Source organism: Scyliorhinus canicula, chromosome 11 (genome assembly GCF_902713615.1).
Source record: "Scyliorhinus canicula chromosome 11, sScyCan1.1, whole genome shotgun sequence".
In the NCBI taxonomy this organism is placed as follows: domain Eukaryota; kingdom Metazoa; phylum Chordata; class Chondrichthyes; order Carcharhiniformes; family Scyliorhinidae; genus Scyliorhinus; species Scyliorhinus canicula.
The window spans coordinates 22,356,378-22,371,626 of record NC_052156.1 but is presented as its reverse complement, the minus strand read 5'-3'; the positions used below and the strand labels follow the sequence as shown (position 1 = coordinate 22,371,626).

General features: G+C 46.0%; 1 protein-coding gene across 4 annotated transcripts in view; it reads left to right on the top strand.

Annotated features, from left to right (window-relative positions):
- Positions 1-14,833, top strand: part of LOC119973951 (interactor of HORMAD1 protein 1) — a 66,131-nt gene extending 51,298 nt beyond the window's left edge. For all 4 annotated transcript variants that reach the window (XM_038812640.1, XM_038812639.1, XM_038812638.1 and 1 more), the window contains exon 8: positions 12,776-14,833. In XM_038812640.1, the coding sequence (XP_038668568.1) occupies positions 12,776-14,158 (1,383 nt within the window). In that variant the 3' untranslated portion in view covers positions 14,159-14,833. The remainder of the gene's footprint in view (positions 1-12,775) is intronic.
- The last annotated feature ends 416 nt before the right edge of the window (positions 14,834-15,249 follow it).

The window sequence follows — 15,249 nt, the reverse complement described above, 5'->3', positions numbered from 1 at the left end:
AATACACAATCTCCCGCTACTGTCCTTGATCGGACCTACCCTCGCTCTAGTCATTCTCATATTTCTCACATATGTGTAAAAGGCCTTGGGGTTTTCCTTGATACTACACGCCAAAGATTTTTCATGCCCTCTCTTAGCTCTCCAAATCCCTTTTGTCAGTTCCCTCCTGGCTATCTTGTATCCCTCCAGCGCCCTGTCTGAACCTTGTTTCCTCAGCCTTACGTAAGTCTCCTTCTTCCTCTTAACAAGACATTCAACCTCTCTTGTCAACCATGGTTCCCTCACTCGACCATCTGACCCTGCCTGACAGGGACATACATATCAAAGACACGCAGTACCTGTTCCTTGAACAAGTTCCACATTTCACTTCTGTCCTTCCCTGACAGCCTATGTTCCCAACTTACGCACTTCAATTCTTGTCTGACAGCATTGTATTTATCCTTCCCCCAATTGTAAACCTTGCCCTGTTGCACGCACCTATCCCTCTCCATTATTCTGACTTCTTATGCATCAATGATTTTAATTGCTTCATTGCAGGAGGCTGTGCCTTCAGCTGCTTAGACTCCTATCACTGGGATCTCCTCCCTTAAACCTGTCTGCCTCTCTTCCTGTTGTGGTTTCTGTGGCAGGGAGAGTGGTTTAACTTGGATTTGTAGTCCTGCCGTACAAGGTGAGCTGTATTTTTATTGGATAAGAACTTCACAGAGTGATACAGCACCAACTGAGTGCATTTTGCTTTTTCTGATTCTTTGAAAGAGATTTCCAATTAGACCCATTCCATTAATCTCTCCTCATAGTTCTGAAGATCTTTCACTTCCAAGTGGGTGACACGATGACACAGTGGTTAGCACTGCTGCTTCACAGCGCCAGAGACCTGGGTTCAATTTCGGCCTTGGGTAACTGTGTAGAATTTGCACTTTCTCCCCGTTTGCACGGGTCATAGTCCAAAGATGTGCAGCTAAGGTGGATTGGCCATGCTAAAATTGTCCCTTAGTGTCCAAAGGTTAGAGGTTAGGTTAGGGGGGGTTACTGGGTTAAGCAGATGGGGTGGGTGGGGGGCAGAACCTCGGTAGGATACCGTTCAGAAGGTTGGTGCAGGCTCGATGGGCCAAATGACCTCCTTCTGAACTGTAGTGATTCTATTCTTTCTAAGTGGTCACAGATAGAGTGCTCTTTCAGAGGGTCAGTGCAGGCTCAATGGGCTTAATGGCCTCCTTCTCCACTGTAGGGATTCTAAGTTCTCCATTTCCTTTCTAAATTTATTATTGAAACTGTTTCCATCACTCTTTCAGGCGGTGCATTCCAGATCTTAACTCGCTGCGCAAAACAAATTTTTCTGATGCCACCTGTTGTACCAAGTGTGTCCACTTGTAATTGATTCCTCTGCCAGTGGAAATAGTTTATCCTTATCTCCATCAAGCCCCTTTGTGATTTTGAAGACCTCTATCAATTCCTTAACCTTTTTTTTTCTTATGAGGAGGACAATTCCAGCTTCTTTCATTCTTTTTTAGAACTAATTAAACTCTTTCCTTTATGGTACTGGCTTGTAAATCTCCTCTGCACTTTTTTTGTGGTGCAAGAGGGCCATAATACTCCAGCACAAGCCAATCAAGTACTTTATAATGGTTCATCATAACTTCTTTTGTACTCTAGTCCTTTATTTATAAAGTCATGGACCCCATTTGCTTTTTAACAAGGTTCTCAATTTGGCCTGTCACCTTCAAATACTGGTGCATGTACAAATACAGGCCCCCGTTCCTGCACCCTCTTTAAAAGTGTGCCATTTAGTTCAATATGCCCTCAACATCTTGCAAAGGTCTCCTAAGAACCCCACCTCCCCCTCCAGTGTCACCACTCCATCACTAAGATCCGAAATCACCCCTTCAATCTCACATATCTGCAACCCCTGCACCTCCAAACACTTCTCCACCCGCTCCATCAAACTCTTCAGGAGTGCCACAGGTTCTCCAATGGCCTTCGAGCGGTCCTCCCACATCTCCTTCCTCTGCTGGCAGAGCCCATCCTTATTAAAGGCCATCAACAGCTTCATTTGGCGCTTTCCGACTTGCACCAGCCTTTCCCCCTCTGCCATCCTGCCACTGGCTGCTGTGCCACAGGTTTCCTCCAACTCCTTGGCCAGGTTTGGTAACCAGCGGACATACCACTCCCGGGGATAACTACCCCTCCGACTTTCAGACCACCTATTTTTTAAATGTCAATGGTCCATCTTGTTGATGTGACAAGTTGCCACTCTGGAGTTCCTGGTTCACACATGACATACAACCAAGGAATGTCGGAAATGATGCTGCTGCCTGAAGTGTATTAGTGTTTTGAAAAATGCAGTGTAAGTTTTGTTTACTTGAAGATGCCATACAGATTTGTACCAGCAGAGGAAGTCTGCAAGCACAAGCAGAGAGTCTGAAGAGGCTGTTTTAATAAAAGATGCTATATTGCTTGTGCACTTTTAATTCTGGCCATTTCTGGCTGTTTTCAGATCCAAGAAACAACACTGACTATGTGTATTTTCCAAAAGGAAGGTATGCGGGACTTGCATACTCTGCAGAGAAAACTGCATTTCAAACTGCAGATTTAGAGAAACACTCAGGTTGTTTTAAGGGTACACAAGCTTGGATCAAACAAGCAGAAAAGATTTTACAAACAAGTTTAGTCACTCTTGCTGATGAATATGGTCTATGCTCAATCCACCCAATCACCCAAGGCCGGAATTGAATTTGGGTCCCGAGTGCTTGAGACAATAGTGCTAACCGCTGTGCCGCCCTCGTTCTGTTGCTGCTTTTATGTCAGCTAGTTTTAGCCACTTTGGCACTACATTTAGGCTTACATAGTTAGGATGATTTTTTGGCAACCGTTTCCTCATCATTAATAGGACTGTTGGCAACAGATGTAGGGAAATATATTGAATGAAATTGAGCTTGCCTCGCTGACACTCCAAGGAACATTTTCAGAACATTTGAAGCCATCCTCTGTATTCGCACATTGGCAAGGTGAGTGCAACGTTTTGAAGATGCTTTGGCAGGTTTTGCCATCACGGATAAGAAAAGGAAAAGGGCTTTACTTCTCCAACACAGTAATGAATATTTAGAAGATTTAAAAAAAATTATTGCACCTGAACAGAAATGTCTGAGTCAGCTATAAAAGCATTAATTTCCACATCATGCCCAAGAAAACCACAATCTATGAAACAATCATCTTAAGACACATGAAGAAAGAATCAAACATGAGAGTTGATCAGTATTGCATTCTTGAGGCGACTAACAACCAAATGTGACTTTGGTGATGTCGAACACATGGAGAATAAAAACACAAATAATCAAAGGTTGGTTCTCCAACTATGCTGAAAGGCACTGGAGAAGCACAGAAAGCTATCAGAGCTGTTGGAGTTAGCAAGTTCCCTATTATTTGCAGAATCCAGGACTACTGAAGTTGAGGCTGCCATAAACCACACTCCAAGTTCAACTTTCGTGAACAGCATTCATTGCCCATATGGCAGGAAACGCATAGGAATGATGTGGAAGCATTGGAAAGGGTGCAAAGGAGATTTACCAGGATGCTGCCTGGTTTGGAGGGTAGGTCTTATGAGGAAAGATAGAGGGCTTTTCTCTTTGGAGCGGAGGATGAGAGACGACTTAATAGAGGTTTATAAGATGATGAGGGAATAGATAGAGTGGACGTTCAGAGACTATTTCCTCAGGTGGATGTAGCTGTTACAAGGGGGCATAACAATAAGGTTCAGGGTGGGAGATATAGGAGGGATGTCCAAGGTAGGTTCTTTACTCAGAGAGTGTGGAATGGACTGCCTGCTGTGATAGTGGAGTCGGATACTTTAGGAACTTTCAAGCGGTTATTGGATAGGCACATGGAGCACACTAGAATGACAGGGAGTGTGATAGCTTGATCTTGGTTTTGGACAAAGCTCGGCACAACATCGAGGGCCGAAGGGCCTGTTCTGTGCTGTACAGTTCTATATTCTCTAAAGCAACAACAGCTGGCTCACAAACAGTTGCAACTTGTACAAAGAATGTTTCTATTGTGGCAGAGCTTACCCACACCAGACAGAATGCCTTGCTACCAGTTAGCAATGCAAAGCCTGTGGAAAACCCAACCAGTTTGCTTGTGTTTATTGCTCAAAAGAAAAATCAACTTCTTAGACCGATACCAACAGAAGGGTGTCACATATGCAAACCACAGCAGAAGGGTGGGAGAATGTTGCCAAAATAGAGGCAGATGACCCTGAACATACTTATGTGCTCTCTTTCAGTCACAGCAAACAATCATATGTGACAGTGACCATTGGCAGCTTGGACGTTGATGCTATGATAGACACAGAGCATCTGTCAACATCATGGGAAGGAACATGTTCAACAAGATTCAGGATTGCCCCGTTCTCTGCAATCCAGGGAATCCAAACTTTTCTCTTATGCCAGTGAGAGACCACTGAACATTCTTGGGATGTTTGCTATGCCAATCTCATTCAAAGACGTCCAAACAAAGGCTGTATTTAATGTCACATTTGGGTAATGTGACATGTTTATCAACAATTCCTACAAATACCAAAACTATTTTTGAATCATATGCTAACCATTTTACTAGTATTGGCAAACTGAAAGGTGTACATGCAAGTTGCATGTAGATTTCAATGTGCCCCCAGTAGAACAAAGACAAGGCAGGGAACCCTGGCAAGATGATCGCTAACACTAGTAGAGCAACATTATTCGCAAATGAGAGAGAAGCACCCCTCATCCAATGGGGTATCTCACATTTTCATCTCTATTTGTATTTGAGTTTGAAATCATAACAGATCATAGACCTTGCTTGTAAGCTTGTTCAACAACAATACACAAAACATACCACCCACTCGAATACAGCATTGGATACTCAAATTACAAGAGTACAAGTTCCTTGGAGTGTCAGCGAGGCATCTCAATTTCATTCAATATATTTCCCTACATCTGTTGCCAACAGTCCTATTAATGATGAGGAAACGGTTGCCAAAAAATCATCCTAACTATATAAGCCTAAATGTAGTGCCAAAGTGGCTAAAACTAGCTGACATAAAAGCAGCAACAGAACGAGGGCGGCACAGCGGTTAGCACTATTGTCTCAAGCACTCGGGACCCGGATTCAATTCCGGCCTTGGGTGATTGACTGTATGGAGTTTGTACAGTGTGCTTTGGTTTCCTCCCACAGTCACAAAGACGTGCAGTTTAGGTGGATTGGCCATGCTAAAAAATTGTCCATTAATATCCAAAGATGTGCAGGTTAGGTGGGATTGTGGGGGGAGTGGGCCAAGGCTGGGTGCTCTTTCAGAGTGTTGGTACAGACTCAGTGGGGCCAAATGGCCTCCTTTTGCACTGTAGAGATTCTGAGATGAGGGGCGGGATTCTCCGACCCCCCGCCGGGTTGGAGAATCGCCGGGGGCTGGCGTCAATCCCGCCCCCACCGTGTCCCGAATTCCCGGGTCCAGAGACTCAGCGGGGGCGGGAATCGCTCTGAAGTCGCGATGGCCCGAAGTCCCGCCGCTGTCATGCCTCTCCCACCGGCGTCGATCAAACCACCTACCTTACCGGCGAGAGCAGGCGGCGCGGGCGGGCTCCGGGGTCCTGGGGGGGGGGGGGGCGTGGGGCGATCTGGTCCCGGGAGGTGCCCCCACGGTGGCCTGGCCCGTGATCGGGGCCCACCGATCGGCGGGGGGGGGGGGGGGGGGGGGGGGGCTGTGCCGTGGGGGCACTCTTTTACTTCCGTCTTCGCCATAGTCTTCACCATGGCGGAGGCGGACGTGACCCCCTCCCCTGCGCATGCGCGGGGATGACGTCAGCAGCCGCTGACGCTCCGGCGCATGCGCGGACCTCCACCGGCCAGCGTAGTCACTTCGGCCTTGCCTGGCGTGGCGCCAAAGGCCTTTCACAGCCAGCGGAGCGCCAACGACTCCGGCGCGGGCCTAGCGCCTCAATGTTAGGGCTTGACCCCAAAAGGTGCGGAGACGTCCGCACCTTTGGGCCGGCCCGACGCCGGAGTGGTTCACGCCACTCCATCACACCAGGACCCCTCACCCCGCCGGGTAGGGGAGAATCCCGGCCGAGGTGTTACAATTTTGTATGCCAGATATGGAATCGCAAAACTGAAAAGATCTGATTAAAAGAGCCTCTACAAACAAATCGCTCACACATTACCAGGTCTTCACACTGTTCAAAATGAGCTCATTGTTACATCTGCATCTAATATCGTGCCTCGCAGCAACTGCATTGTTATTCCACAATTATTAAAGATCATTGTTAAGGCCTACGCAAAGGTCATCAGGAAATTGTCAAAAAACAATCAACTTCTTTGGGAAAAGGTTTGGTTCCCAGGAATTAACTGTCTGGTGGAGCAAAAAAAAATCACTGTGTTTGCCGTGTCAAACAGCCTTAATGTCAAATCACTGTGATCCTCTCAAGATGTTGGAACTATTTTCAGGGCCATGGATTGGGGTTATCATCGATTTCGCTGATTTGCCCACTAATGACACGTATTTGTTGTCACTGCTACAACAGATTCCTAGCCTTGGAAATAGTTTTGTAAATAAATATTTTTATTTAATTTTACATTTGTACATTAGAAAGGAGACGATTGAAACGGTTATTATTTACAATGTACATGTTTTTCCTTCTTAAGCACTCACTCTCCACCCCCCCTTTCTCACTGCCCCCTTCTCTGTTCTGTTATTCGGCCTCCGTCTAAAGCCCTTTCTTCCACTGTACATGTTATAATCTATCGTTCATAATGTTTTGTTCCTATGGCTGTCTGGAGGGCCCTCTGGCCTCTTCTTTGATCTTTCCCTGTGATTCCTTGGGTTTCTCCCTTGTTGCCGTGAGCTTCCTGGTGTTCGGTCCAGCGAGGCCGGCAACGCTATTCAACGTTCATTGGCCCACCTAACGAGGGCCCACAGGCTTCTCACCGCAAATTGAGGCTCAGTAGCTGTTATAACCTGCCTGCTTACCATTGGCTGGGGACTAATGACAATCCCACAATCCTGTGGGAGTATGAGCTTCCCCAATGAGGGGGGGCGGAGAAATCATTAGCAGAATCCCTGCATAAATAAAGCTGGCCAGTTTGGAACCAGCAGAGAGAGAGGAGTGAGCTGCAAGAGAAGTTGCTGCTGTTGTGTATATATGTTATTGTAAATAAATGTTATTTCTTTGTATCCTGAAGACTCGTGCTGGATTCTTTGTGGCCCTCACAAAAGTAGCTGATTTACCAGGACTGCGCTTGCCAGGCCCTGCTAACAAGGTGGGGCAGCACTTAAACAGCACTTGCACAGCCAGTCCCACTCAGCTCGCAGCCATGGCTCAGAGAAGACTGACCCCAAGATTTGGGTATGCAGACCTGGGGAGGCTCCTCGATGCGGTGGAGGCCAAGAGGGATGTCATGTTTCCCCCGAGAGTTCTGGAGGGTGAGCCACAGGGCAGCCAATACTGCCTGGGACGAGGTGGAGGTGGCCATAAGCTCGGGGTGCGTGACCAGGAGGACTAGCCTCCAGTGTAATAAGACGGTCAACAACCTACACCGGGCAGCTCGGGTGAGTTGACACCAACGATCACCCCCCCCAACCCCAAGACCTTTCCGCCCCCTCACGAGCATACACCCCCCAACCCCCCATGCGGCACCCAACCGTCCCTTCACCCTCTCTCCCTTCAACGCCCCCCCCCACACTTTGAACTACGCTTCCAGCTAACGATGCCTTCTCTGTGCCTCCGCAGGAGAAGCTCTCTCAGAATTGCTGGGAGAGGAAGCAGACTAGGGGAGGGGTGCCGGACATACGAACCATCGCTATCTTCGAGGAAAAGGCCCTGGTGGTGACTGGGGTGGCCGAGGACAGAGCGGTCACCAATGTGGAGGTTGTCGAACGCCGCAGAGGTGAGGATCCACTGGGCCACACCTGGAGGACATGTGAGTTGTTATTGTCATACTGACTGACCCATCTCTCTCATTGACCACATGTCCATTCTCCCGCAGGTCCTCTAGCCAATGTCCATCCTGGGTTGCTCCTTCTCCTGCCTCCCAGAACACCTCGGAAGAGAGTTCGAGGATGCCACGATCGATGCGTCACAGCTGTCATCGCCACTCTCTGCCAGCACAGATACACACATCTTGGGGGGAAAACATTGGTGGTCAGGATTCTGGTGCACAATCTGGTGAGCACCACACAGCTGCTGATGCACCAGGTGGAGGCAGGAACCCCCCCCCCCCCCCCCCCCCCCCCCCCCCCAGGTGGGAGAGCAATCGGAGGTCTGCTGGATACCAGGTCCCAGCCGGGGCCCAGCCCTGATGTTGAGCCTCTGGTACAGGGTTACCCGGAGCTGATAGAGATGTTAGGCTGCGGCTGGAACATTCAGAACGAGACGTCAGCGACACTCCAGCATGTCCATAGCTAATTGGAGGAGTTCCAGAGGCTACGGGCGCAGGAGATAGTGCTGGCAATGCGTGGCACCGACCCCAACACTGCGAGGGTGGAGACTGCAGTGGAGAGCCTGGTGCATGACATCGCTAGCATGACTGAATGTGTCCAAGGCGTTGCGCAGTCGGTGACAGCCATGGCTTAGGGTCTCGGCATAATGTCTGACTTGCTGGGGGACGTGACCCAGTACCAGGCTGATATTGATGAGGTGCTGCGGGACATGCCCCGCTCTCAGATGGGAATAGCCGAGGCTCTGCGGAGCTTGTCCCAATCACAGGTGGGCATTGCTGAGGTGTTGCAGAGCGTGTCCCAGTCACTGAGGAGCATCGCCGAAGGCGGCGACACCCTGGTGGGGACATTGGGGAGCTGTCAGTGCTGGCAGAGCCAGATGATGCAGGGGCAGTCAGTGCTCGAACCAGCTGCCCCTCTGTCCCGAGATGCACCCTGGGATCCTATGGGAGAAGAGGGCGCCGGGTGCCAACCCGGACCCATCCCATGGAGTAGGGATGGTGGTCACCAGCTCCCCCGAGTTCCACCACCCTGACGAAGCCGCGCCTCGAAGTCAGCGCATGGGACAGGGCGGCACGGCTGTGCATGTACCGTTGACAAGTGCGCTGGGGCCCTCCGGCCCCAGAGGACGCCAGACAGAGGACGCCTACCAACGGCATAGAAGGCCATGGGACGAGGTAAGCAGCTGGCTGCCTCCACCTCAGATGTGCATCCTGGAGGGCATCACGGTGGCGCAGTGGGTTAGCCCTGCTGCCTCACGGCGCCGAGGTCCCAGGTTCGATCCCGGCTCTGGGTCACTGTCCATGTAGAGTTTGCACATTCTCCCCGTGTTTGCGTGGGTTTCGCCCCCACAACCCAAAAATGTGCAGGGTAGGTCAATTGGCCACACTAAATTGCCCCTTAATCGGAGAAAATGAATTGGGTATTCTAAATTTATATTTTAAAAAAAAGATGTGCATCCTGGGGAGACACGTAGATGTAGCGGTAGAGCTAGGAAGTTTAAGCACATTGAAGATCACTGAGGACACCAGGGAGGGGGAGAAGGTTGGGGGAAGGTAGGGGGTGAGGGGTTGGTGGGGAGAGTGGGGTGGCACCATCGGGAGAGTTTGGAATTGTTGGACACCTGTGACACATTAAAAACTATTGCTCACAACCAGTATGATGCCTTTTTTACTTTCTTCTGCAATGCGGGCCGACCTCAGAACCCATGGTCCATCTCTCCAGGTATCTCCCCTCCCTATAGCACTCATCCACCATCATGTCCCCGGTGCTGTGTCCCATCCCCTGGGTGTTCAGATGTTGGCTGCTGAGTGTGTGGTGCTGCCTCCCGCAGTGATCAGTGTCCGTGCATCAGGTGTGATTGGGATGCTAGGCAATGTCTCCCACATGCTACATGGCCCGCCCACCCACGGAATCCACTAATTCCCGATTAGCAATAGCCTTCAGCTGCGCGGCCAGAGGCCTCGTCAGTCAGTGGTGGTTGTAGATGGTCAGTGTGGCAGACGGGTTGTCCCCAGAACTGGTACACACGTTCCAGGGTTTCGCATGGTGGTGCCATGTGCAATTGCCCCCTCCCCCTGCAGAGAGCTGCACCCCCCCCCCCCCACCTCAGCCGAGGGTCCCCCTCCCCCGCCGAGCATTTGGGTGGCAAGCCCAGCGCCCCCAGGTTCTTTGCCTGTGAGCAAAGATGGCTACTCACCTCCTCGGCTCCCCGCAGAAACCCTTTCTCCAGGTTCACGTTTCTCAACAGGAGTACTAATTGATGCCAGCGTGACCACTTGCTGGGGAGGCCAATGAATCACGGGGGCCGTTGGATATGGGGCCACTCCCGTTAATTGTATGAAATATGGCTTAAGTGTTGATAATTGGTTTCTCGTCACACTACTGCGAGATCCTGATTTCATCTACGGGAGCAGGTCAGGTCCATAGCAAACTGTTTGATGCCCGACGCAGTTCTTGTTTACAGCTTCTCCCGCTTTTCACTGGCCTTGTTTTGCTCTAGTGAGAGCGCAACGAGGCATGAGAAACATGCCCAGAGTTTCAGAGAGACTATTTGGCTCACCGTGTGATAAGCTTCTGGGGAAATTGATGAGAGATCATAGAATTATTTTGGGTGTCTCCTATTCCTTTACATGAACTGTGTATTTACTGAGAACATTACAGTATAGGATAGATTTTTTAAACTTGTGTTATCCTTCCAAATCTGCATATATTTGTAATGGCATAGTTGGGGTGAAGGAGTCAAGTATTATAGTTCATGTTTCCCTGTTTAATAAATATTGTTTTGTTAAAAATCCATTGGCAGTCCTGAGACTCTGCTCAGTAGCTATCTTCAATGTATCCAAGTAAAAAGTGAAAGTTAGGATTTAACAAGCCGAATTCCATCCTGGGATCTGACCTGTCTCATGGTAACGTCATCTGGGATTGTATTTCCAGTGAGGCTCCAGGAACAAGTTCTGAATGCACATAGTCCCATATTTAGGATTTCACAGTTAAAGATGCAAAGCAATCTTAAAATGCTGAGCATTTCTAAGCTACAATCTGAAACTGACAAATGTTGCAATTTGTAAAGTTCAAAGAATAATTAAACTGTGTCATGGGAGTGTCCCTTTAAGAAATGTTTTTGTCTTATCTCATGGCTTCTGTAATGTCATTGTATGGGTGGAGCTGGGCTATGTACTGGGTTTTTACTTTCGTTTTTGAGTTGGTTTTACTTTCGCTTTGAGTTTGAACTGATTTGTACAGCACGTTGAAAAAGAAGGTTTTTATTTCTCTATCTGCATTTTAAAAGCTGTTTAAAAATGCTTGATAACTTGAAAATAAATAATTGTTTTCTGGAAGAAATTCAAATCTGCTGTTTTGGAAAGGACACAAGAGCATCCAAACCAGGTGCTGGGTTACACCTTTGAAAAGGGTTTTCTGGTTTGTGGGATCTTGTTATTAAATTGGAACAGCTAAAGGGGGAATTTATTAAGGGTGATACATAGATTACTGTAGCTGTGTGGGGTATTTATGTTGGTAGTTGATAAAAATGCTTACTGTGTGTATTTATTAAAAATGTTAACTAAATTCGTAGAATAAACTTTGTTTTTGATTAAATAACACCTGAAAGGCAAGCCCTTGTGCGCATTGTAACCAAAATAAATAAACAGTTGTAGGTCAAATGAATTCCATTATATACTTTGGAGTTTTCTAAACCCTGGCCCATGACATTTGTTTTCAGCTTGTTACTCAACAAAGGTGAGAACATGTAGCTTGATAGGGACATTACACTACTGTGGCAGAACAATACAAAATCAAACTGCTTGTCTGACACCCAGTTCTGGAAAAGCATGAATTCTCTCCAATTAAATATTGGGAATGGAGAAGCAATTTTCTTTTGTCCCCACCACAAGTTCTCCATTCCCTGCTTACCTACTCCATCACTCTCCCTGGCAACCACCTGACGCTGAAGCAAACTGTTTGCAATCTTAGTATCGTATTTGAACTCAAGACGAACTTTCAACCCCATACCTGTGCTATCACCAAGACTGCGTATTTCCATCTCTGTAACGTTGGCTGACTCCACTCTAGTCACAGCTCATTTGCTGCCAAATACATTTGGAGATGAATGTAGCGGAGCTTCTTAAAGGAGGAAAGAGAGGTAAAGAGGCAGAGTGATTTAGAGAGGGAATTCCAGGAATTAAGGTCTGGCCTCTAGTGGTAGAGCAATTGACAGAAATCCAGAATTAGATGAGCGCAGCTACTTTGGTGAACTGTGGGCTGGAGGCGATTACAGACATAGGGAAGGATGAGGCCAAGAGGGATTTAAAAACGAAAATGAGAATTTTAAAATTGGTCCCCACATAAGCAATGACTCAATCTAGGTCAGCAAGTCGGGATGATGGGGGAACAGGACTTGATGGAGTTAAGAAATTTGGTGGTGAGGTAAAGCTGGGTGTCAACGTGTAAAAACTAATGCTGTGTTTTTGGATGATATTGCATATAGATGCAAAATAGGAAGGGACCAAGGATAGATTCTTGGACGACACTCTGGCTATGATAGTTAAGTACATTTTTCCAAGTAGAATAATTACCCTTAGTTTCAGCAACCTTTTTATTATTTAGCAAATATAATTTGTGTACGCAGTTGAAATAAACAGAGAGTTAGGAGTTACACCTAGGGAATCTATTGCGACACACAAATAGTCATAATAGAGTTTGATACATTGTTCCAAAGAAAAATTGTCACCGGAAGAATTTAACTGTATTTAGTGTTTAGGACAGTGGTGAGCATATTTTCATGAAACACCATGACGTTTTCTCTTACAGAAGGAGATGGAAGTGAATAATCTTAACACTCAACTACAGAAAATGCAGGAGTGCCTGGATGGGATAAAACATTCACAATGTCAGCAACATCAAAAAATGTGTGAACAGCTCAGTTGTTTTAAAGACCACTTTCAGGTTGAAGAAATAGTGTCTGAAATCCATAAACTCACTTCTAACACACACCCTATTATCCGGGTGCAGAACAATATGACACAAACAACTCCCTGTTCAAATGAGAAGCTTTGCATTGTCAGTAAAAAGCAGGCTTGTTATGAAAGTACAAGAGTTTGGAAAACATCATTCCAACCTCATCCTGCACTAACAGACAACTGCCAGCCTTGTGACACCAAAGCAGAGGGTACAGAAATATTACCTAATGGTAGGAGCAATAATCATCCGAATGTTTCCCAGAAAACTTTACCAGAGGCTGCCAGGATGGGGCAGTGTACTTTCATTCATGAACATAATGCCATGTCTTCATGTTGTAGAGGCAAGGCTGAAGACACTTCATTGTGTTTGACTGCAACAAATTCAAACCACATAATATCCACATGCCCTGTGAACCAGATTGTGCACAGGGAGGTTTTGCCAAATGGATTATCTTCTCGAGCACTTTCCCATGCAGATGTCAAATTAGCTGAATACCAGAATGGCTCAAAGAGTAAATCACCCTGTACTCCCAATGCACCTGAACAGTACCGTATTCAGAAAATGCATCACAGTGATAAAGAAAACAAGTGGGGTCCTGTAGCTTTCAATCCAAGTGTAAAATATAAATTTGGTCAGAATATGTGTCAGGACATAACTATGAAGAATAACAATACAAGGACAGGTTGTAAGGTTACTCCAGGTAGAAAGATAGCAACTGGAAGAAACACTAAAAGGAGAACCGCCTACATTACACATAATAAGAAAAAGGAAAACATCACCAAAACAAAGACTATGAATGTCGTCATGAAACAAATTGCTTTGGATAAACCCAAGATTAAAGCAGTCATCCAGAGGCAAACAAACGTGAGTGAGAACAAAGTGTTTGGCAATGCCTCTTATGAAAAGCGAAGACACCCTCTTGAAGGTCTCTATGTGAGAGGTGGGAGCTGGCAGGGACATGTAAAGAAGGAAAGTTACCCACAACAGCAGAATGTAAGGAAAGAGATTCCTAAAGCTGCAATGAGAAATCTTCCACGGCAGCCTCCTAACTTCTTACAAGAGAATCATTTGAAGAATGGTATGGAATCTGAACATCAACTTCAGTCATGGTTTAGTCCTTTAAGTCTAACTCAAGGGAGCTCCTATTCAAAACTACCAAACCCTTCATTTGGAAAGGAAGCACAAAACAAAATACAGCTCAACCTTTTTGACAGCAGTGATGACTCTGATTAAGGCATATCGATTTCACTTCATCCAATCTCAAATCTTTTGAAGAAATAGGAAGAATAAATGACAAAATATAAAATCAGTTGATTTTACTGTGAAATTTACATAATTTTACAGACCATATTTTGTTCACATCACTTTGTGCTAAGTATGCCACATCCCTACAACTTAATACCTTAGCATCTTGCTTTAGAAATTGAGCCATTGTAACCAGTATGAATATTTGTTGCAGGACACAGCTGTAATTTTATTGGTATTCACAGAATTGGTGCTTTTAGTTTTTTTGAAGTACTAATCATTAATGGAATCCTGTGGATTACAAACTAATTATTTTTCTGAATTTTGTCCTCTGTAAGTGATTTGACTATTGAGACACAAGCACTTTGTTGTATTCAGTATTTTATTTATGCCTAACATTAGTTTTCCAGTGTTATACACCTACTGCTTTACTGTTGGTGCATTTCTGTTCTATACTATGGCCTTTATATTGCACATTGTACTTTGACGTTTTACAGTTGTCAAATTACTGCTGAAACCTACTTCTATTATATCCAGTAATGTCAATTAAAGGAAACAGAAGGCTGTTATTTTCTACTCTTGTTGTGTCTGAAATGTAAACAAATATATGTGTGTGATTATTTTATGTTTAAATAAGAATAAACCTCAATCTGTATTGAACAATGGAATTAGGAAAGCATTGATTATCTGATACATTAAGTAGCTGATAGAGTTCCTCAGCCAGAAGCTATTTTTACTGTCTGGCACAGGATCTGTTATTTCTTTACTGATCATGTATAATAACCTCATCTTGACACTCCTTTCCAGCTTTTAAAAGTTGTTCACAGGGCGCAGAGGATAGTTAACAATTCTCCATTGTTGCTAATGCATTGAAGAGGATAGAGTGCATGATAGATCAGATTTTACATGGCCTGAAGTAAGTTTAATGGAATGAATAGTGTTTTCTCCTTCCAAGCTTTCTTATGTAACTGAAATGTGACTGCCAAAGGAAAAGAACGATGCAAGCAATATAGACAGTATGTGTGTGCCGGAAAAAGATAAGTTAACATCTGGGTTCACTCAAGCATGGACGAGTGGGC